General features: G+C 41.3%; 1 protein-coding gene across 8 annotated transcripts in view; it reads right to left on the bottom strand.

Moving 5' to 3' along the window:
- Positions 1-16163, bottom strand: part of CASK (calcium/calmodulin dependent serine protein kinase) — a 345585-nt gene that overhangs the window by 12765 nt on the left and 316657 nt on the right. For all 8 annotated transcript variants that reach the window (XM_041740867.1, XM_041740864.1, XM_041740872.1 and 5 more), the window contains 4 exons: positions 13532-13647; positions 6543-6623; positions 6360-6440; positions 3227-3429 (listed from right to left, as the gene is read on the bottom strand). In XM_041740867.1, coding sequence (XP_041596801.1) covers positions 3227-3429; positions 6360-6440; positions 6543-6623; positions 13532-13647 — 481 coding nt within the window. The remainder of the gene's footprint in view (positions 1-3226; positions 3430-6359; positions 6441-6542; positions 6624-13531; positions 13648-16163) is intronic.

A 16163-nucleotide genomic window follows, 5' to 3' on the forward strand; every position in this document is an offset into this window, starting at 1 on the left:
CAGTGAAATGAGGCTGGAGCCTGTACAAAAACCAAAGCCCAGGCCAACACTGTTCAAGCTCAAACCTCCCTCTTGGTTGGTTGTGAAACCTTGGTCGAGTCGTGGTTATCATACACCTCGATTCTTCATCTACGAAGGTTGCTACTGATACCTGTCTCAGGGTTCCAAGGAGTTGGGGAGGAGTACTCATGTTTGCCAAATACACAGCATGGTAGGAACATAGCCTGTTCTTCTCATTTTAAATTTTTTAAAAAAGATTTTATTTATTTATTCATTCATGAGAGAGAGAGAGAGAGAGAGAGAGAGAGAGAGAGAGAGAGAGGCAGAGACACAAGCAGAGGGAGAAGCAGGCTCCATGCAGGGAGCCGAACGTGGGACTTGATCCCAGGTTTCCAGGATCACGCCCCGGGCTGAAGGTGGCGCTAAACTGCTGGGCCACCAGGGCTGCCCAAACAGTGTTCTGCTTTTTACGATCTTATTTTTAAGTAATCTCTACACCCAATGTGGGGCTTGAACTCACAATCCTGAGATCAAGAGTTGCATGCTCTACCAACAGCGCCAGCCAAGTGTCCCTGTTCTTCTCATTTTAAAAGAAGCCAGGTTACTGGTTTACTCCTAGTTTAATCTTTACTAAGACCCTCTAGGTTTAAAGTTGGACCACAACGTCTTAACATATATAGTGTCAGACATGTGTTCAGTTTGGCCTGTCTAAAATAAGCTAAGATGGCACTGAATAACATGCCCAGACTCAGTGAGCACCAGTGCTGGGTGGTCTCCCTACGGTGCACAAGTCAGCAGTGGCAGACATGAGAGGGGTTTTGAAAACACCACATTGCATTTCTCCTGTTGGGGAGTTTTTGATGTACACCAAGGGATGAATATCACCCTCACCAGCTTATTTGTATTCTTAGCTCCTGACACAACACTTGGAATATAAGTGCTTCACACAAGCTGGCTGAGTCAAGCTCTCCGTGGGATATAGTGTGTGTGTGGGATCACACAGGCTGGGGTGGGAAAGGGTGAGGAGAAAGGTGTCCTGAGGACAGAGCCTCCTGGAGCCGGCCTCCTGAAGGTGGGCTGCCAGCCTTGCCTGGCCTGTGGGGTAGAAGGGGCAGCTGGGGGGCAAAGCCCAGTGGCTGCGGACTGTGTGGGTATCTGCAGCTGCACCCCGAGGCCAGGGCCCTGGCTTGAGTCTATAGTGGGCTAGCATGGTCCCAGGCAGGTGAGCCCGGGACCAGCGTGGTCAACCACGCCAACGAGGGGAGCAGGCCTTGGGTGATCCCTGGTCCCACCCTCTGGGGTGGGGAGCTCTGAGCAGTCACGATTCTGGGGTAGGGACAGGAAGGTGGGAGAGAGGAATGCAGTGAGCTCATCCAGCAGTCAGGGGAGCAGGAAAGTGCCCAGCCTGGGGCAGGGGGTGCTATGGGGCCCAGGGTCACTTGTAAAGGTGACTGCGTGGTTTTCCTGATAAGGCCGCAGCACGCCCACTCAGTGGTGCAGAGCAATGCATGCCTAGGTAAGGGTGTGGGGAGAGCTGGGCGCCAGGAGGGTGGCAGTGGCAGTGGCAGGTAGGGCAGAAAGCCCTGGAAAACGGACCTGGGTAATGCGGAGGGGTCTGAGGAGCCCTTCAGCCAGCATAGTGCTACAGACATTACTACCAGCAGAAAAAGACATTCAGGTGAAGACCAGTGTGGAACAAAGGAGAGGATGGTGAAGACTGAGGACTGAGACTTTGCCTCCAGCCACCCCTGGCCAGAAGATTTTTCCTATCCCTAGTAAGGAGGGATTCGGAGTTAAACAGAAATCCAGCTATATTCCACATTATATATTTAGTTCTCGAGAGGTCCAAGTTTATTGCTAAGTAAACTGGATGGCGTTCACTGCTCTATTGCTTTCCTCCCCAATCCCTTAACCACATTCCAAGTTCAAGAACCCCATCAGGTGCTGTGAAAGGAAATGGGGGAGCCCACTGGCCATGATGGTAGGATCTTGGAGCTGAGTGACTGAACTGTCAGGCCATGGGTCCCACAGACCGTGCTGACTCAGTTTCCCTCCTCCCTTTAGGGATGGCTAGGGGACCAAGCCTCATAGGGTGCCCTTGAACAGGGATTGTCCTGGCCTGTGACAGCCAGGGAAGCCTAACAAAATGGGAAGCTGGTTGACCATTTCAGCGGGTGGTATACAAATTTTATTTCTAAGTGATAGGGATTTGGGGCATAGGCTGGTCTTAGAAATGGCAGGCCCAGGAGTCTCCTGTAACTTGCTCTGTGTTTACAATATCCTTTCTACTGGGCTTTAAGTCTCCCTTCTGCTGGATTTGTCCTCAGAGATGAAAAAAATAGCATGTCTGTGTGTGTGTGTTTTTTTAAGTAATCTCTACAACCAATATGGGGCTCTAACTAACAATCCTGAGATTAACAGCTGGATGTTCTACTGACTGGGCCAGCCAGGCACCCCAGCCTGTCAGCATTTTTGATGCAAGGCCTCTCTCACATGTTTGGCTTCCTTACATGTTTGATGTGTGGCTTTCTCCTTTTTGAGTTGGATAGTTCCCACTGCATCTAGGTTAGGCCTTCCCTACAGATTATCTAGTCATCCTAGTGTCTGGCTCTGAGTCCTCGAAGCTTTCCATATCCCTCCCAGTTTTAGCCTGGGGTTGGGCATCATCCTCAGTAAAGAGACGGTGGAGGCTAAGAACCACCATAGGTCTCCAGCCCCGCTCCATCTGGCAACCCCTGGGCTCACTCATGCTTGCCTTCCTAAAGCCAGGGCTGCGTTTCAGACCAGACCCAGACCCCAGGATCAGAGTTCCTTGCTGGTGATTAACAGAAGATGCTGCCAGAGGCTCTAATGGTCCAGCGTGAGCTGTACTGAGAGAGGAAAGGTGGCTGTTGTGATAACAAAGCACCAGAGTCTCATCCTGAGGTCACATTATTGTCAGATTTCTGGCAGGCATGGACCCAATCAGGTACTTTTATTGAGCTGCTGAGTATAATGAATCTCCTAAGAGCATATTGTTGCTTCTTAAATACATGGTGTGTGCACTGAGCCCACTGATAAGTCAGTTTGCATTCTAGACTCTTAACCCGTGATGCCTGCACTGCTACTACTGTCCTATGGCTTATTTATCATGCGGTCCATGCCGTTCTGATGGCATTTTTGATTTCAGAACCTGAACTTAGCATGCAGGCAGGCTGATGGGGGTCTGCAAGTGGCCACTTGTTACCTGAGGCTCCACGTCCAGGATTGCAATCAGCCCCTGCTCATGGATCTTCCGGATGGTCTCCAGTTTTGTCCCATACATTGCATCCTCGTGGCTGCCATACTCCAAGTACTCGTTATTAGAGATGTCTTGCATCATTTGGTCATGAGATACAAAGTAGTAATTCTTTCCATTTTCTTCATCTTTCTTTGGAGGTCTGGTTGTATCTGCAAAGAAAGTCATGTATCAAGAGAGACTCAAAAGGCTGAGCTCATGAGCTGACGCTCCCAGTGGAACCTACCCAAACTCCATCTATTCTTAAAAGCTGTGGATTCTTTAGTATATGTCTTGTGCTCTGTCCCATCCCTGGTAGCTTTGTAGAACTAAATTCTTGACACCATATTTATCTGTGTGACATCAGACCACAGTAGCTGGTTAGTTGTTTGGTTTGGTGAATTTTTTGGTGTCTAGAGGAGATTTAGTTCATCCCTTTGTGGGCTACCACAGGAGAAAGACACTAAATGACCCAAGATTAACATAAGTTACTGTATGCCTTAATGCAGTTAGGTCTTAAGCAGAAGGAAAAAAGAATAAAAAAAAAAAAAAAAGGAAAATCACATACAGATATTTAAATTTAAATAAATTGAAATTAAATAAAATTGAATGATCAGTTCCTCAGTTTCTCTAGCCACATTTCAAGGGTTCAGTAGCCACATGTGGCTACTGGCTGCTGTAGCGGACAGTGCAGATACTGAAAACTGTCACTATCAGAGAAAGTCCTATTGGATAGTGTTGCTCTATGGCAGCTTCCAAAAGGAGATTGTTAGAATACAGCAGAAGGTGTACTACACTGAGACTACAATGACCTTGGCCAGATGTGATCACAGTAGTTAGTAAAGACCTACACCATGAGCTGGCAAACTCATGGCCTGTGAGCCAAACAGGGCCTGTTTTTGTAAATAAAATTTTATTGGAAGACATCCATGCCCATTTGTTTACATGTTGTCTATGGCTGCGACAATGGCAGACTGGAGTAGTTGTGACAGAGACCATATGGCCATCCAAGCCTCAAATATTTACTATCTAGTCCTTTAGAGAAAAGATTTGCTGACCCCTAACCTAAGGTGATGTGTTCTAAAATATCAGCCAATAAGTCCTAGTTCTATGGGATAATAACAGAGCCAGGGTTCTGTAAAACACTGTTTAGAAAATGTTTTCCCAGACAAGCCAGGAACACTGGTTTAAATCTTCCTTCCTCTCACCTCTTTTTTCCCTCTTTCCTTCCTTCCTCTCCCCTTCCCCCCTCCCTTTCATCAGTTTCCCTCCTTGAGCAAGGACAAATTTGTGCTCCTCTTTGTTGTGGGCCTGGGTCCAAACCCACGGGGAACTCCCTGCTCCAACTAGACCAATAGAAGGTATAAGTGCTCAGGGACACCCAAATGTGGAGGTTTTATCTATTTCATTTTAAATTTTATTTAAATTCAATTAATTAACACATACTGTCTTCATCATTTCAGAGGTAGAGTTCAGTAATTCATCAGTCTTGTATCACACCCAGTGCTCATCATATCACGTGCCCTTGTTAATGCCTGTCACCCAGTTACCCTGTACCCCCACCACCCCTCTCAGGTGACCCTCAGTTTGTTTCCTATGATTAAGAGTCTCTTATGGTTTGGCTCCCTCTCTGATTTCGTCTTGTTTTATTTTTTCCTCTCTTCCCCTATGATCCTGTTTTGTTTCTTAAATTCCACATATGAGTGAGATCATAGGACAACTTTCTCTGATTGACTTCATTTAGAAAAAATTTTTTATGTATATTTTTTTATTGGAGTTTGATTTGCCAGCATATAGTATAACACCCAGTGCTCATCCCATCAAGTGCCCCCCTCAGTGCCTGTCTGACTGACTTCAAACGTGGAGGTTTTAAACAACTCTTTCTCCAGGCACATAAAAAGCTGAAGAAATGGCATCGTGTATTGTTGCTGTACTATTCTTAGTTGCCTCGGCAGGGAACCATCCAATATCTGACAGAGGGACTTCATGACTGAGGTTGGCAAGGATATGCTTCAAAACCAAGCTAGTTACCTGGCCATTTCATAACATGGACATTCAACTGTTATGTGATCAGGAAAACTAAATATGAGTGAAGCTTGCTGTACTCAAGATCTAGACATAAGGAGAATTAAAAGAACATTTCAAAATGTTTTACTAAGAAAACCTCAGAGGTACCAACTGAGATGGTAATTGGTGAATTTCCTTTTTTGTGTAGATCAGACAGGGTTCTGGAAAGAGGGTGTCGTCTTATGAAGCCTCATGGCTCTCCTCTTGGGGTGCAGAGAAAACCAGAAATGGTGTTGGCATGGCTTCAGGAAGGCAGCAGGAGGCCCTACCCGGTGGAGCCAATCTTCCCATCTTCTCTCTTTGCTCTCACAACTCATTCTCCTTTAGTTCTCCCCACCTCCAACAAAACTACCTGCCAGAAAGCTTTTGGCGCTCAAATTCTAAACTCTGGAATAACAATACTAAAAACAATGCTAGCTGTAGCATGGCTACCATTTATCCAGTATTTGCTGGCACTTCCTGATCTCAAACCCTCTTTATATTCCTGGAATTACTTTATCTTATATTGAGGAAGCAGAGGGCAAAAAGTTAAGGGTAAGATAGAGAAAATAAGCAGAATAAAAATGTTACAGACTGTAAATTCTTTATAATAAACAACTGCTAGCATGTTTGGTTTTCAAAGGGATGGAAGTCAATTAACTTAGGTACATTTAAGGAGAACATTGTTCTAGCAAAGAAAACTATCCTTTTCAGATCCATTCTTCTGAAGAGTAATTCATCTGAGTCATGTTTATGCCATACTGTGGGGAAAACTAGGTTACCAACAGAATGGATGAGCCCAATTTTGTGAAAAAACAACAAACAAATCACACACTACCTATGTTTGCATTGAGAGAAGCCTGAGAGAGTCTACAACAGAATGTTTTAGAGCACCATTACTGGGGGAGTGGGGTTGGGATTATTGTTAACTCAGTTTCTGCCTTGTTTGGCTTTGGATCTTCCAAATTTCCCACAATGAGCAGCTATTGCTTATGTAATGGAAAACAGTACGTATACCAGGACACACAGACTTAAAAGAAAGTGAGACATTGCTTACGTGGAATCGGGTATGCAAACCGGTCTGGGTGCTTCGTGATGAGGGTGTTTTTTATGTGTCTCCTCCCAACACCGTGCGCACCTATGTCATTTTTAAAAAAGAAGGTGACATTGACAATTGTTAATAACACTCAAAATGTTTTGAAGATGAGACTAAGAAAGTCACTTATACACTCAAACTTACCTAATAAGACTAGTGTTTTCCTTTTGAATGCTGGCAGTTTTACTACTTCTTCATATGTAACAAGATCTAATTGATCAAACACTAAAATGCAAAGATTTAGAAGAAAGGTAAATTTACAGGAGTAGTTCATGTACGTCAATTATAATTTTACTGGCAGAACTAAAATTATAGTCAAACCGTGTCTTCAAAAAATATGAGTCCAGCTTATGATCTGTAGCTTACATGTAATTTTAGTCCTATAACCTTTTGGGAGAAAAATTTCATTTTCAAGCCCATGAAAATGCACTTTAGAACCAGGGGCATCCAAAGATTATGTTGAGCACATGCATAAAAGCCCAAATTCTAAGAGATACTGCATATCTTGTCATGCGGTATCTAACAAATCATACAAAGTTATTCAGAACCACATGCTGTTCATATTTTTGCAATTCTAAGAAATCAGCAATACTAAAAAGAAAAAGTCTGTAGACAGTGACTGACATGAATATAGCATGAATGCAACTAAAGTTAACCAAGAAAGAGGCTGCTAGATTATCACTAGGGATGGATGAGAGATGCATGGACAGCTGGTCTTTTAAACTCATGGTCCTTTCTTTCAACAGAGTTGCTGAAGGTAGCATGCCAGATTCTTTCAAAGTCAAGTTCTGTAACTGATTTCACAAGCTTTTGAAATGAGCATCTCACAAGTTTTGCTGTAACCCAGCTATCCATTTGATAGAAAAGCCTTGGGGAACATGCTTCCCGGGGCCCCAAACTTTGTCAGCCCGTGTGCCAGACAGAGGTCAGGATGGACAGAATGGAAAGCGGCATGAGGCAGAGTCTGAGCTCGGAAACCTTTGCAAAAGGGGAGTTCTCCCATCATTACAGACTGAGAAGAAATGCTTTCAAAAACATTGTAGTTGTTGTTGTTGTTGTTGTTTTTTGGAAATACTGCCTCTTCACAAAAGTTACAAAAACCTCCCCGAGAGGATGACCATTCCTGTTGAAGTCCAAGGCAGTCTACTTGAAAATTCTCACAAGAAGGCTAAAATCACGAGCCAGTGTTTCCTGTAAGTTTTCTGTGTGGTAACACCCAAATGTTGCCAGGTACACACTGAAGTATCTTTTTGAGAGAAGAGTCACTCAATAAGCTCTATATTTCAGAGGGGTTGAAATAAATTCAATAAAATTGATTCCATGGTGCCATAAAGGGATCTGGGATGCTTCAGTCAATCACTAGAGAAGCTTCTCCTCTCTGAAACAATATGGCCATAATGCTTTTGGCTCTCAGCTCAGTCCTTAACATTTGTGATCTTCCCAGTAGCAAAGAACCTTAAAATGCAAAATAGGATACTCCAGAGTGCAACAGATCAGAAACAAACAAATGAACAAAATTATCATTCCCAAACTATTAAAAAGAAAAAAAAAAGAAATACAGTGTGTTAAAATAAAGGTTAGTGCATGTTAATGGGTATCTGTGCATTTGTTTCCTTTTGATAACTTGATTCCATAAAGGTTGACTCAAAGACTTTAATTCTCTAGCAAGAGCTAATACCCAAGAAATGCTTTCTGTGTTTAGAATGGCAGACTCCCCAAATCAAAATGAACTCGAGGTTCTGTGTGTGCTGGAGCTAGCTAGTCGTGCTGCAGTAATTACAAAGTGTTAGAGTTGCAAAAAGAAAAGCAGGAATGCTTACGGCATTGCTTTTTATACCCACTGCCCTCCAAATGATGTTTCCATCAAGAAAAAGGATGCTTATGAAAGAGGTGCATCAACAAGCTGATATGTTTTAATATATAAAAATAATCAAAGCATCTCACAGAAGAGCAAGATGATGATGGCACAAGCTTTTGGAATGACATCCTATCCAACTACGATTGGTCATTTTTTTAAACACACTTAAGAATGAGTTAGATATCAACAGTCGACACCATGGACAAATGAACAGGTATGTTACACATCGGTATCTTAACCATAAATGAGTAGCATGAAGAGATTACTCTGGTCTAAATGAAATCACCACATGGTCGTAGGATTGAGAAACAATAAAAGAGATATTTAAAAATAAGACATATATAAGGAGAACACTTAAAGGCTGAACTTTTAAAAGTTTTATGTTGTTTGTGGATTTTTTTGTTTTAAAAAAGGACTGAATGAAAGGAAACCATTAAAAACAAAGAGGCATAGTCACTCAACAGGTTACTTACATGCACAGAGGCCATTGGGAGTAAGACAGCATGAAAAATGTACAGGGGTCATTGAAATATGGCTTTTAATATATTAGTAAAATAAAAGTATAATATGCACAAAAGAAACTTTACCATGCAATATTCCAAACATGAGGCAAATAAATCACATTAAGAAACAAACTCATTTTAATAAAAATGCAACAATATCCTTATGTAAAAGCCAGTGGGTTTTGATTTACTAGCAATATGCATGGAAATCTTATCTGGGAATAGTTACAAGACACCGTCTTTGGGGAGTGTAGGTGTGGAAGCCTTTTGCTTTTCATTTGGGATCTTCCTGTACTGTTTGCAATTTCTAATCACAGGTGCCTACTACGTTTATTAAAAAAGAAAAGCCAAAAGGGCAGTGAGATGATGGGCCACTCTTTGTTGTCTTAAGAGTTCTCTGTATTAAAGAGAAATAAGTAATTGTTTTTTTAAAAACCACTCAACTGCTAACTTGTGGTATTAAGCATAATTTAAGCACACCTATGAATGGTACTGTAAAAACCCTCTGGGTTCACATGTATATATGTAAATGGACTATTGCAGGATATTGAAATACTACCGCTCAGGGCTCTAATAGTTAAAAAAAAATGAATTAATGAAGACTACCCTCTCCTCTCAAGTTTACATTGGCAACCTGATCTTGAAACTAATTTTGGAAGTCCTAGGGCTGAGGAATCTCAATGCCTCAAAAGTATAGTTCTAGCCGCCTGACAATACATTTTGTATCAAATTTATGTGGCTAAAAATCTTTTATGCGTTGCAGGAAATGTATTTGCTGTAAACACTACACACACCATAATCAAATCTATTCCCAAGGCTTCAGAAATACTGTCTGGCATAGTTTGCTCATATTACCCTGATTTCCTGGTAAGCTACTCAATATTCATGACATTTTTATGTGTTTAGGTAAGTATTTTCTAGTTTCATCTTTTCCATAAATAAGCCTTTAGCATCGATTCCTTGTCTCATTTGGAAAAACTACAAGTGTTCAAATACTGTAAAAACCTCCATTAGAAGAGGCCTATCACACTAGTAACTCTGGGCTGGGTGTGCACTTGAATGCCTGCAGCGGTTGGGCAGCGAATGTGTTTGGGTGCGTGGGCCAGGTTTAAGAATGGAGCAGAGGGACGAAGGGTCCTAGGGAAGGAATGTCCAGACAAAAGGGACATCAACAACCCAGTGCTGCTATGGAGGAAGGCGGCCTAGTGGCACCACATTTCTCTCTTCTTTCAAGGGAAGGCAGAAACCCAGATTTTTATGTTAAATATCTGATTTTCAAATGTGATATCCAGTTAAAATTCTTTCAAATACCATATAAGGAGAAAACAGAACTAATGTGTGGGTCATATCCAGCTAACAGACTGCCATTTTATGTGAGATGTAGGCGACACAGTTTGAACAGAATTCTGCTTTACCTAAACACATGGAATACCCTGGTGACAGAAATAGACACAATTCTAGTATCGTTCCCATCAGTTCTAGACATTGACAAAGTTCCCATATTTCATTTGTACTACAAATATAAACACCTTCAGAATTTGATGAGAAGGTCTAGATCTTGCCATCAATATATGCTGAATTCTCAAAGATCTGAAGCAGGAGATAAGACATACACCCTCATTTGAATTCAGTAAGGACTATGGGAAGACACTCCCCAGCTCTGCCGTATTTTACAATCAACTTCTGAAAAAGCCAGAAAAATCCTTCAGAAATATAGTTTGACTTGTGGCCCATGAGCCCATTGGGCTAGTTCTTGGCATTAAGGAACATGATTTTTTCAAAGTTCTCAAAGCATCCACCATACTGATGGAGTTCAATAGTATTTGTTTCTTTCACAGCAGTTCCTTCTATAGGCCATGCCTCATGCTAGGATGGCCTTTTGGCATGGCTCAAAGCAGAAGAGCTGATAAAATACTTGACTTCCCTTTCCTGACAATTTCATCTCCTGTCAAGTAAAAGTGACCACTAAGTAAATGGTTCTGCTGGACTTTGTCATGAACAAAATGGAAGGGTTGGTTGGTGAGGGGGAAGGAGTCCAAAGAGATGGTGACAGAAAGGCCTTGCCCAGCAGCATGCTTCAGAAAGTCCCAAGAAAAACGCTGGACATCTTCTCTCCAGCAGAAAAACCAACAGGAGAGCTCATGAGGCTTGATTTGAGGTGGGGGGTGGGCAGTCCCACCAGTGACATTCTGACTACACCATAACAAACACACCTGGACACCAGTTCTACAAGGAAGCTTGGGTGGCTCTACAAGGACCTTATAAGAAATTGAGACGTTGCATCAAAGGGCGTGAGAGGAGGGTCCCACATGCAGTGACAAAAACACACACAAGGGACCTTAAGCATGGTGGGGAGCGCTCAGAGGCCCAGAAGACCATTGCTTGGGAAAATGCTAAAGATAACAAGACAGTGGTGGAGGTGGGACTCTCTCCTTAGTTCAAAATTTATTTTTTTTTCCTTAGTTCGAAATTTATAAGAACTTAGGTAGGGTCTGTGGTTTTGCGTTGGAGGTGTAATGTCCAAAGATGACAGAAAAAAGCAATTCTATTCCATCTCTATGAGGCTCCAGTTTTCTGTTATCAAGGGCAAGACCCTTCAAACCTGATAGGCAGTGTTTGCCAGAGCTAAAGGGCAGTAAACGAGTGCGTGGCTTCAATAAATGCTACTCATTTGTCAAGCCCAATGAGGAAAGAACCTGAGATACCCAGAGTTGTAGAATTAGAAAGGATATCTTTCACTGACTAACCCAGTTCCCTTGTTTCGAGGCCCACAGGAGCTAAGTGACTTGCCCAGGTTGTGCTGTCACCCAGGGGTGCTAATTTGGTACCCTGTTTCACTCAGGTTGCCTGTTAAGCTTACAAGTATGTTTGCAGGGCCACTAAGCACCATCTCCAATGAAATTGGACAGGGCAGGGACAGTGGAAGATGAGTCATGCCCGTGGCTGAAGAATGGAAAAAGTAAATTGTGGAAAATATTGGCTGCCAGATTGGATGCTGATTCTCTGACAAAATTTTTAAGTGAGCGAGTCAATGGATTCTTCGTCAGAATTTAGAGATTCTAGTTTTTCAATCAACTGGCTTCTTACTTTCCCCTCACAGCTGAATTAAGAATAATGGCATACTGAATACTTATGTCTACATGGCCTCCATTAGAAGAGTATAAAGCTAGTGATGGATTAACAACCTTAACCAGCCATCTCTTTGCTTTTCTTTCTAGGTTCAAATTATAATGCCAGCTATATCTGTACATCATTTAAAATTGTAAAAATGATAAAGTTATATATATATATATATACACACACACACACACACACACACGTATAAAATGTCAACACATTTTGTGAGCCTGTTAGAAGCTGATGGAAATGAAGATGACTTGGCAGTAACCACTGACATTTTGTGTTAAATGACATTCTGCTGACATTACAGTGAACGTCTTCAAATAGTACTACTTGAGCATTTACAATTAATAGTTGCTAAATTGTTTCATCTGCTTTAAATATTTCTTCCCTTTATAAAACAAAAAAAAAGCCATTATTACACTAGTGCTCTGTAGTGGCAAACAATCAGAAGTGTTATATATTTTATTGGAATTAAGAATGGGGTATAGTGTAGCCAGCATGAAGGGAACAACTCCTTGTTTAACTGAACCATTTGAAATGAACCCACGTGGCCACTCACATTCATTCCACATTATGCAGTATTTCAAAATGCATACTTGCTGATTAAGAAAAGAGCAATTCAGAATTTGTAAATAAATCTCCCTGGTGGATGCTAACAACATGTTATAACATTCTACAGATAGAAGTGCATTTCATATTTGTCAGAAACATTATTACTGTCAAATTGGATATGCATGACTACATTGATTTTTTTTTTTGCCACATGTTTGATTTTTGGAGTTATTTCTGAAACCTTGGGAACTAATCTAATGCCAATATTGGGGCTTGCAATTCCTCAGAACAAGTTCCTTATAAAAAAGGAGTCCTATTGAGAAGTTACTGAAAATAAGTAAATCCCACTTTGTATATCATCATGCATTTCCCTTAGCTTAACTTACATCCCGTGAGTCTTCTGGGAATTCTACGGCAATGACGGATCATGCTTTTTTGATATTCATTTCAGTTTTTAGCAAACAAGTGGATACTTTGACTTAGGTTGAACGCAAGTTTTCATATAGACAAAAAGCGTGAAGGGAAGGCCAAGATAATGCTCTTGGTCTTTTAGGAGCCAGGAAATAACTGTGGGGGAAGAAGACTAGTCACAGAAATGGACCGAATGCCGTTAGTATCCAACAGATTTGTGCTTTTTCCACCCAATCAATCACCGGACCCTTTGCAGCACAGCTCTGTGAAGAGCGCACCTCTGCCCTTAGAAATGTGTCACGGGGCTGTGTCCCAGGGCTAGAGAAGAGCCATGAAGGAGGACATTTGCTCAAGATCGATCTCTGCCAAGGGGCAAGGATCCCGGTGACTCTGCACACTCTCAAGCTCTCATTTCTCAGGGGAGGACTTAATGTACTGGGTCCTTCTAGTTCCAGAGAATGCTGTTTCCAAACAGCATTTCTTCCTGGAAAGTGGGGATCTGTAAAATATCTGGTAGATAACCAACATAGGAATTGCAGGTAGAGGTTCCTTATGTTTGGCACACTGAGGAAGACCTCAGGTGGGATTTTGGGGTGGAGGACTCTGAAGACGGAACTGACATGAGAGACGTACTTTCAGCGTGGCCATGTTTACCCAGCCCTGGTCACACACCTACTTTTCCCTACCTGCGTTGTGCTTTGCCAAGTATTTATCTTTGTACTGCTTCTTTTTCTTGCCGAACCAAGTGCAGCTGGCCTGCTGCTCCTGTTTGGTTTTTTCCATGGCGATGCAAGCAACCCGCCTGACCCAGGGGAGAAGGGGGAGAGAGAAAAATCTCCTGTAAAGTTTTATATTGACAACAGAAAAATAATTCACTTGAAGATGAATTCATACAAACCTGCATGAACCTACACCTCACAAACATTTCAAGATAAAGCTTGCTCTTTGGCTTTCACAACAATTTCCTAGAGAGGTTTTCAAAACACAGGTTTATAATAAAATGACATCGCATTCCTCAAGCACGTACTAATTGATGATGCAGCTGAGTAAACTAAACACACGGTGGGAAGAGCTTGGAATTTTGAGTTCAGACAGGTCTGGTTTGACTCTCAGCTCTATCACTCATTATCCTGTGTCATTTAGTGTTAGGTGCTTTCCTAGGAAATGTACATTAACTCATTTAACCTTCCTAACATTTAACATGAAATTGTATCACCACTTTACAGAGGAGGGGATCAAAGCACTGAGAGGTTAAGTAATTTGCCCCAAATCACAGTCTGGGATCAGAGCCCATGCTCTTGGCCAGTACATACTATTGGCAAGTTTCTTAGCCTTTTGGATGGCTGTTGTAAAGGATTAGAGCAAAAAAATGTAAATAGTCTCCCCAGCACAGTAGATGCTTAATAAATGGTATTAATACTATATGGCAATTCTAGTCTAAGAAAAAAAACCTCCACAATTAAATCCACTAATACTTTAAAAATTTTTTTATTTATTCGAGAGAGAGAGAGAGAGAGAGAGAGAGAGAGAGAGAGAGAGAGAGAGGCAGAGACACAGGCAGAGGGAGAAGCAGGCTCCATGCAGGGAGCCTGACATGGGACTCGATCCCCAGTCTCCAAGATCATGCCCTGGGCTGAGGGCGGCACTAAACCACTGAGCCACCCGGGCTGCCCTAAATCCACTAATGCTATATGGCAATTCTAGTCAAGAAAAAAAAAACACAATTAAAACCACAGTTAGAATTACAATCAGAAAATTTTAATTTTGTCCTATGTGATTATAATATTCAGCACAAATATTAAAAAGTTGCTCTCTTAAGGTTTGATCTAAGCAAATATGTGCCTTTCAGGATATTGCCACAGGTGATTTTGCCTAACAATTTTGCTTGTGGGCCAACCAGGGGTCCCCTGAGTAAGCCACATATAAGGAGAATCCAAAATCGCCATCAAAATGACAAGTGACTTTCCTACAAGGTTGTAGAGATTTACAATCCCACCAGTGGAGTAGGAGAGTTCCTACTGTTCCACTTCCTTGTCAGCACTTGTATTATCAGTCTTTAATTTTAGCTACTGCAGCAGTTAAGTAATAGAATAAGGCTGTACTTTGAGTCTGCCTTTTATGGATTATTAATGAGATTGAGCACCTTTTTATAGGTTTATTGGTTATTGGATTTCTTCTTTTGTAATGTGTCTAAGTCTTGACCATTCTCCTTTCCTGTTGACTTTTTCTCATTGATTTGTAGGAATTCTTTATATGGTCTGGATATTACACCTCTGTTATATGTGTTCCAGATACTTCTTCCATTTTGTGGTTTGCCTGTTTACTCTTCCTTTGGTATACCTTTTGATAAACATAACTTACTTTAAGTCAAATTTATCTATCTTTTCCTTTATGGAAAGTATTTTTGATGTTGTTTAAGGAAATCCTTCTTTGTTCCTGAAGATATTCTTCACTATTATTTTCTCAAGGGTTTATAGTTTTCTTTCATATTTTGATCCTTAATATACTGGAATTGATTTTTGTATATGGTGTGAAATTAGGGGCCCTATTTTTTCTTGTCTTTTCCCCTAATGGCTACTTAATTGTTCCAGCATGACTTATGGAAAAAACTATCCATTCTTCACTAGTGACTATGTATGGGAGTGTTTTGGGATTCTCTTCAGCTGGTTTATTTGAACATCTCTATGCCCACATCTTTTTATCGTAATTACTGCAGCTTTATAGTAAGTATTGGTATCAGGTGGAGCAAGGCCTCCCTCCTTATTCTAGAAGAGCATCTTGATTCTGTGCATTTCCATTAAAACTTTAAAATTAGCTTGCCAATTTCAAAAACAATTAAGACTACATGGAATCTATGAATCAATCTGGGAGGAATAGACAACTTTACAATATTGAGTCTTCTAGTCCATGAATATAGTATTCTTTAATATCTCAATAAATGTTATAATTTTTCCTGTGTCTTGAATATCTTTATTTAGATTTGCTCCTAGCTTGTAGATTAAAAAAAGAGGTTATACAAATGGTGTTTAAAAAATTATTGTAATTTTTAGAGAGAGTAATGAATCCCAAATACCTACAACCCAGCTTTAACATTTATTAACTCCTGGCTTGTTTTATTTACAACCTATCCACCCTAGATCATTCTGAAACAAATCCAAGTTTGTATCATTCCCTCCTTAAACTTTTAAATCTATAGGTTCCCTCTCTCCTTTTACCACTTGCAATTTATGTGTTGCAAAAACTGGTTGGTTGTCCTATAGTTTCCAAGTCAGTATTTTTCTGATTTCATCCTTGTGGTGTCTTTAGTAAGTCCCTGTC

This window comes from Vulpes lagopus, chromosome X, assembly GCF_018345385.1.
Source record: "Vulpes lagopus strain Blue_001 chromosome X, ASM1834538v1, whole genome shotgun sequence".
Lineage (NCBI taxonomy): Eukaryota > Metazoa > Chordata > Mammalia > Carnivora > Canidae > Vulpes > Vulpes lagopus.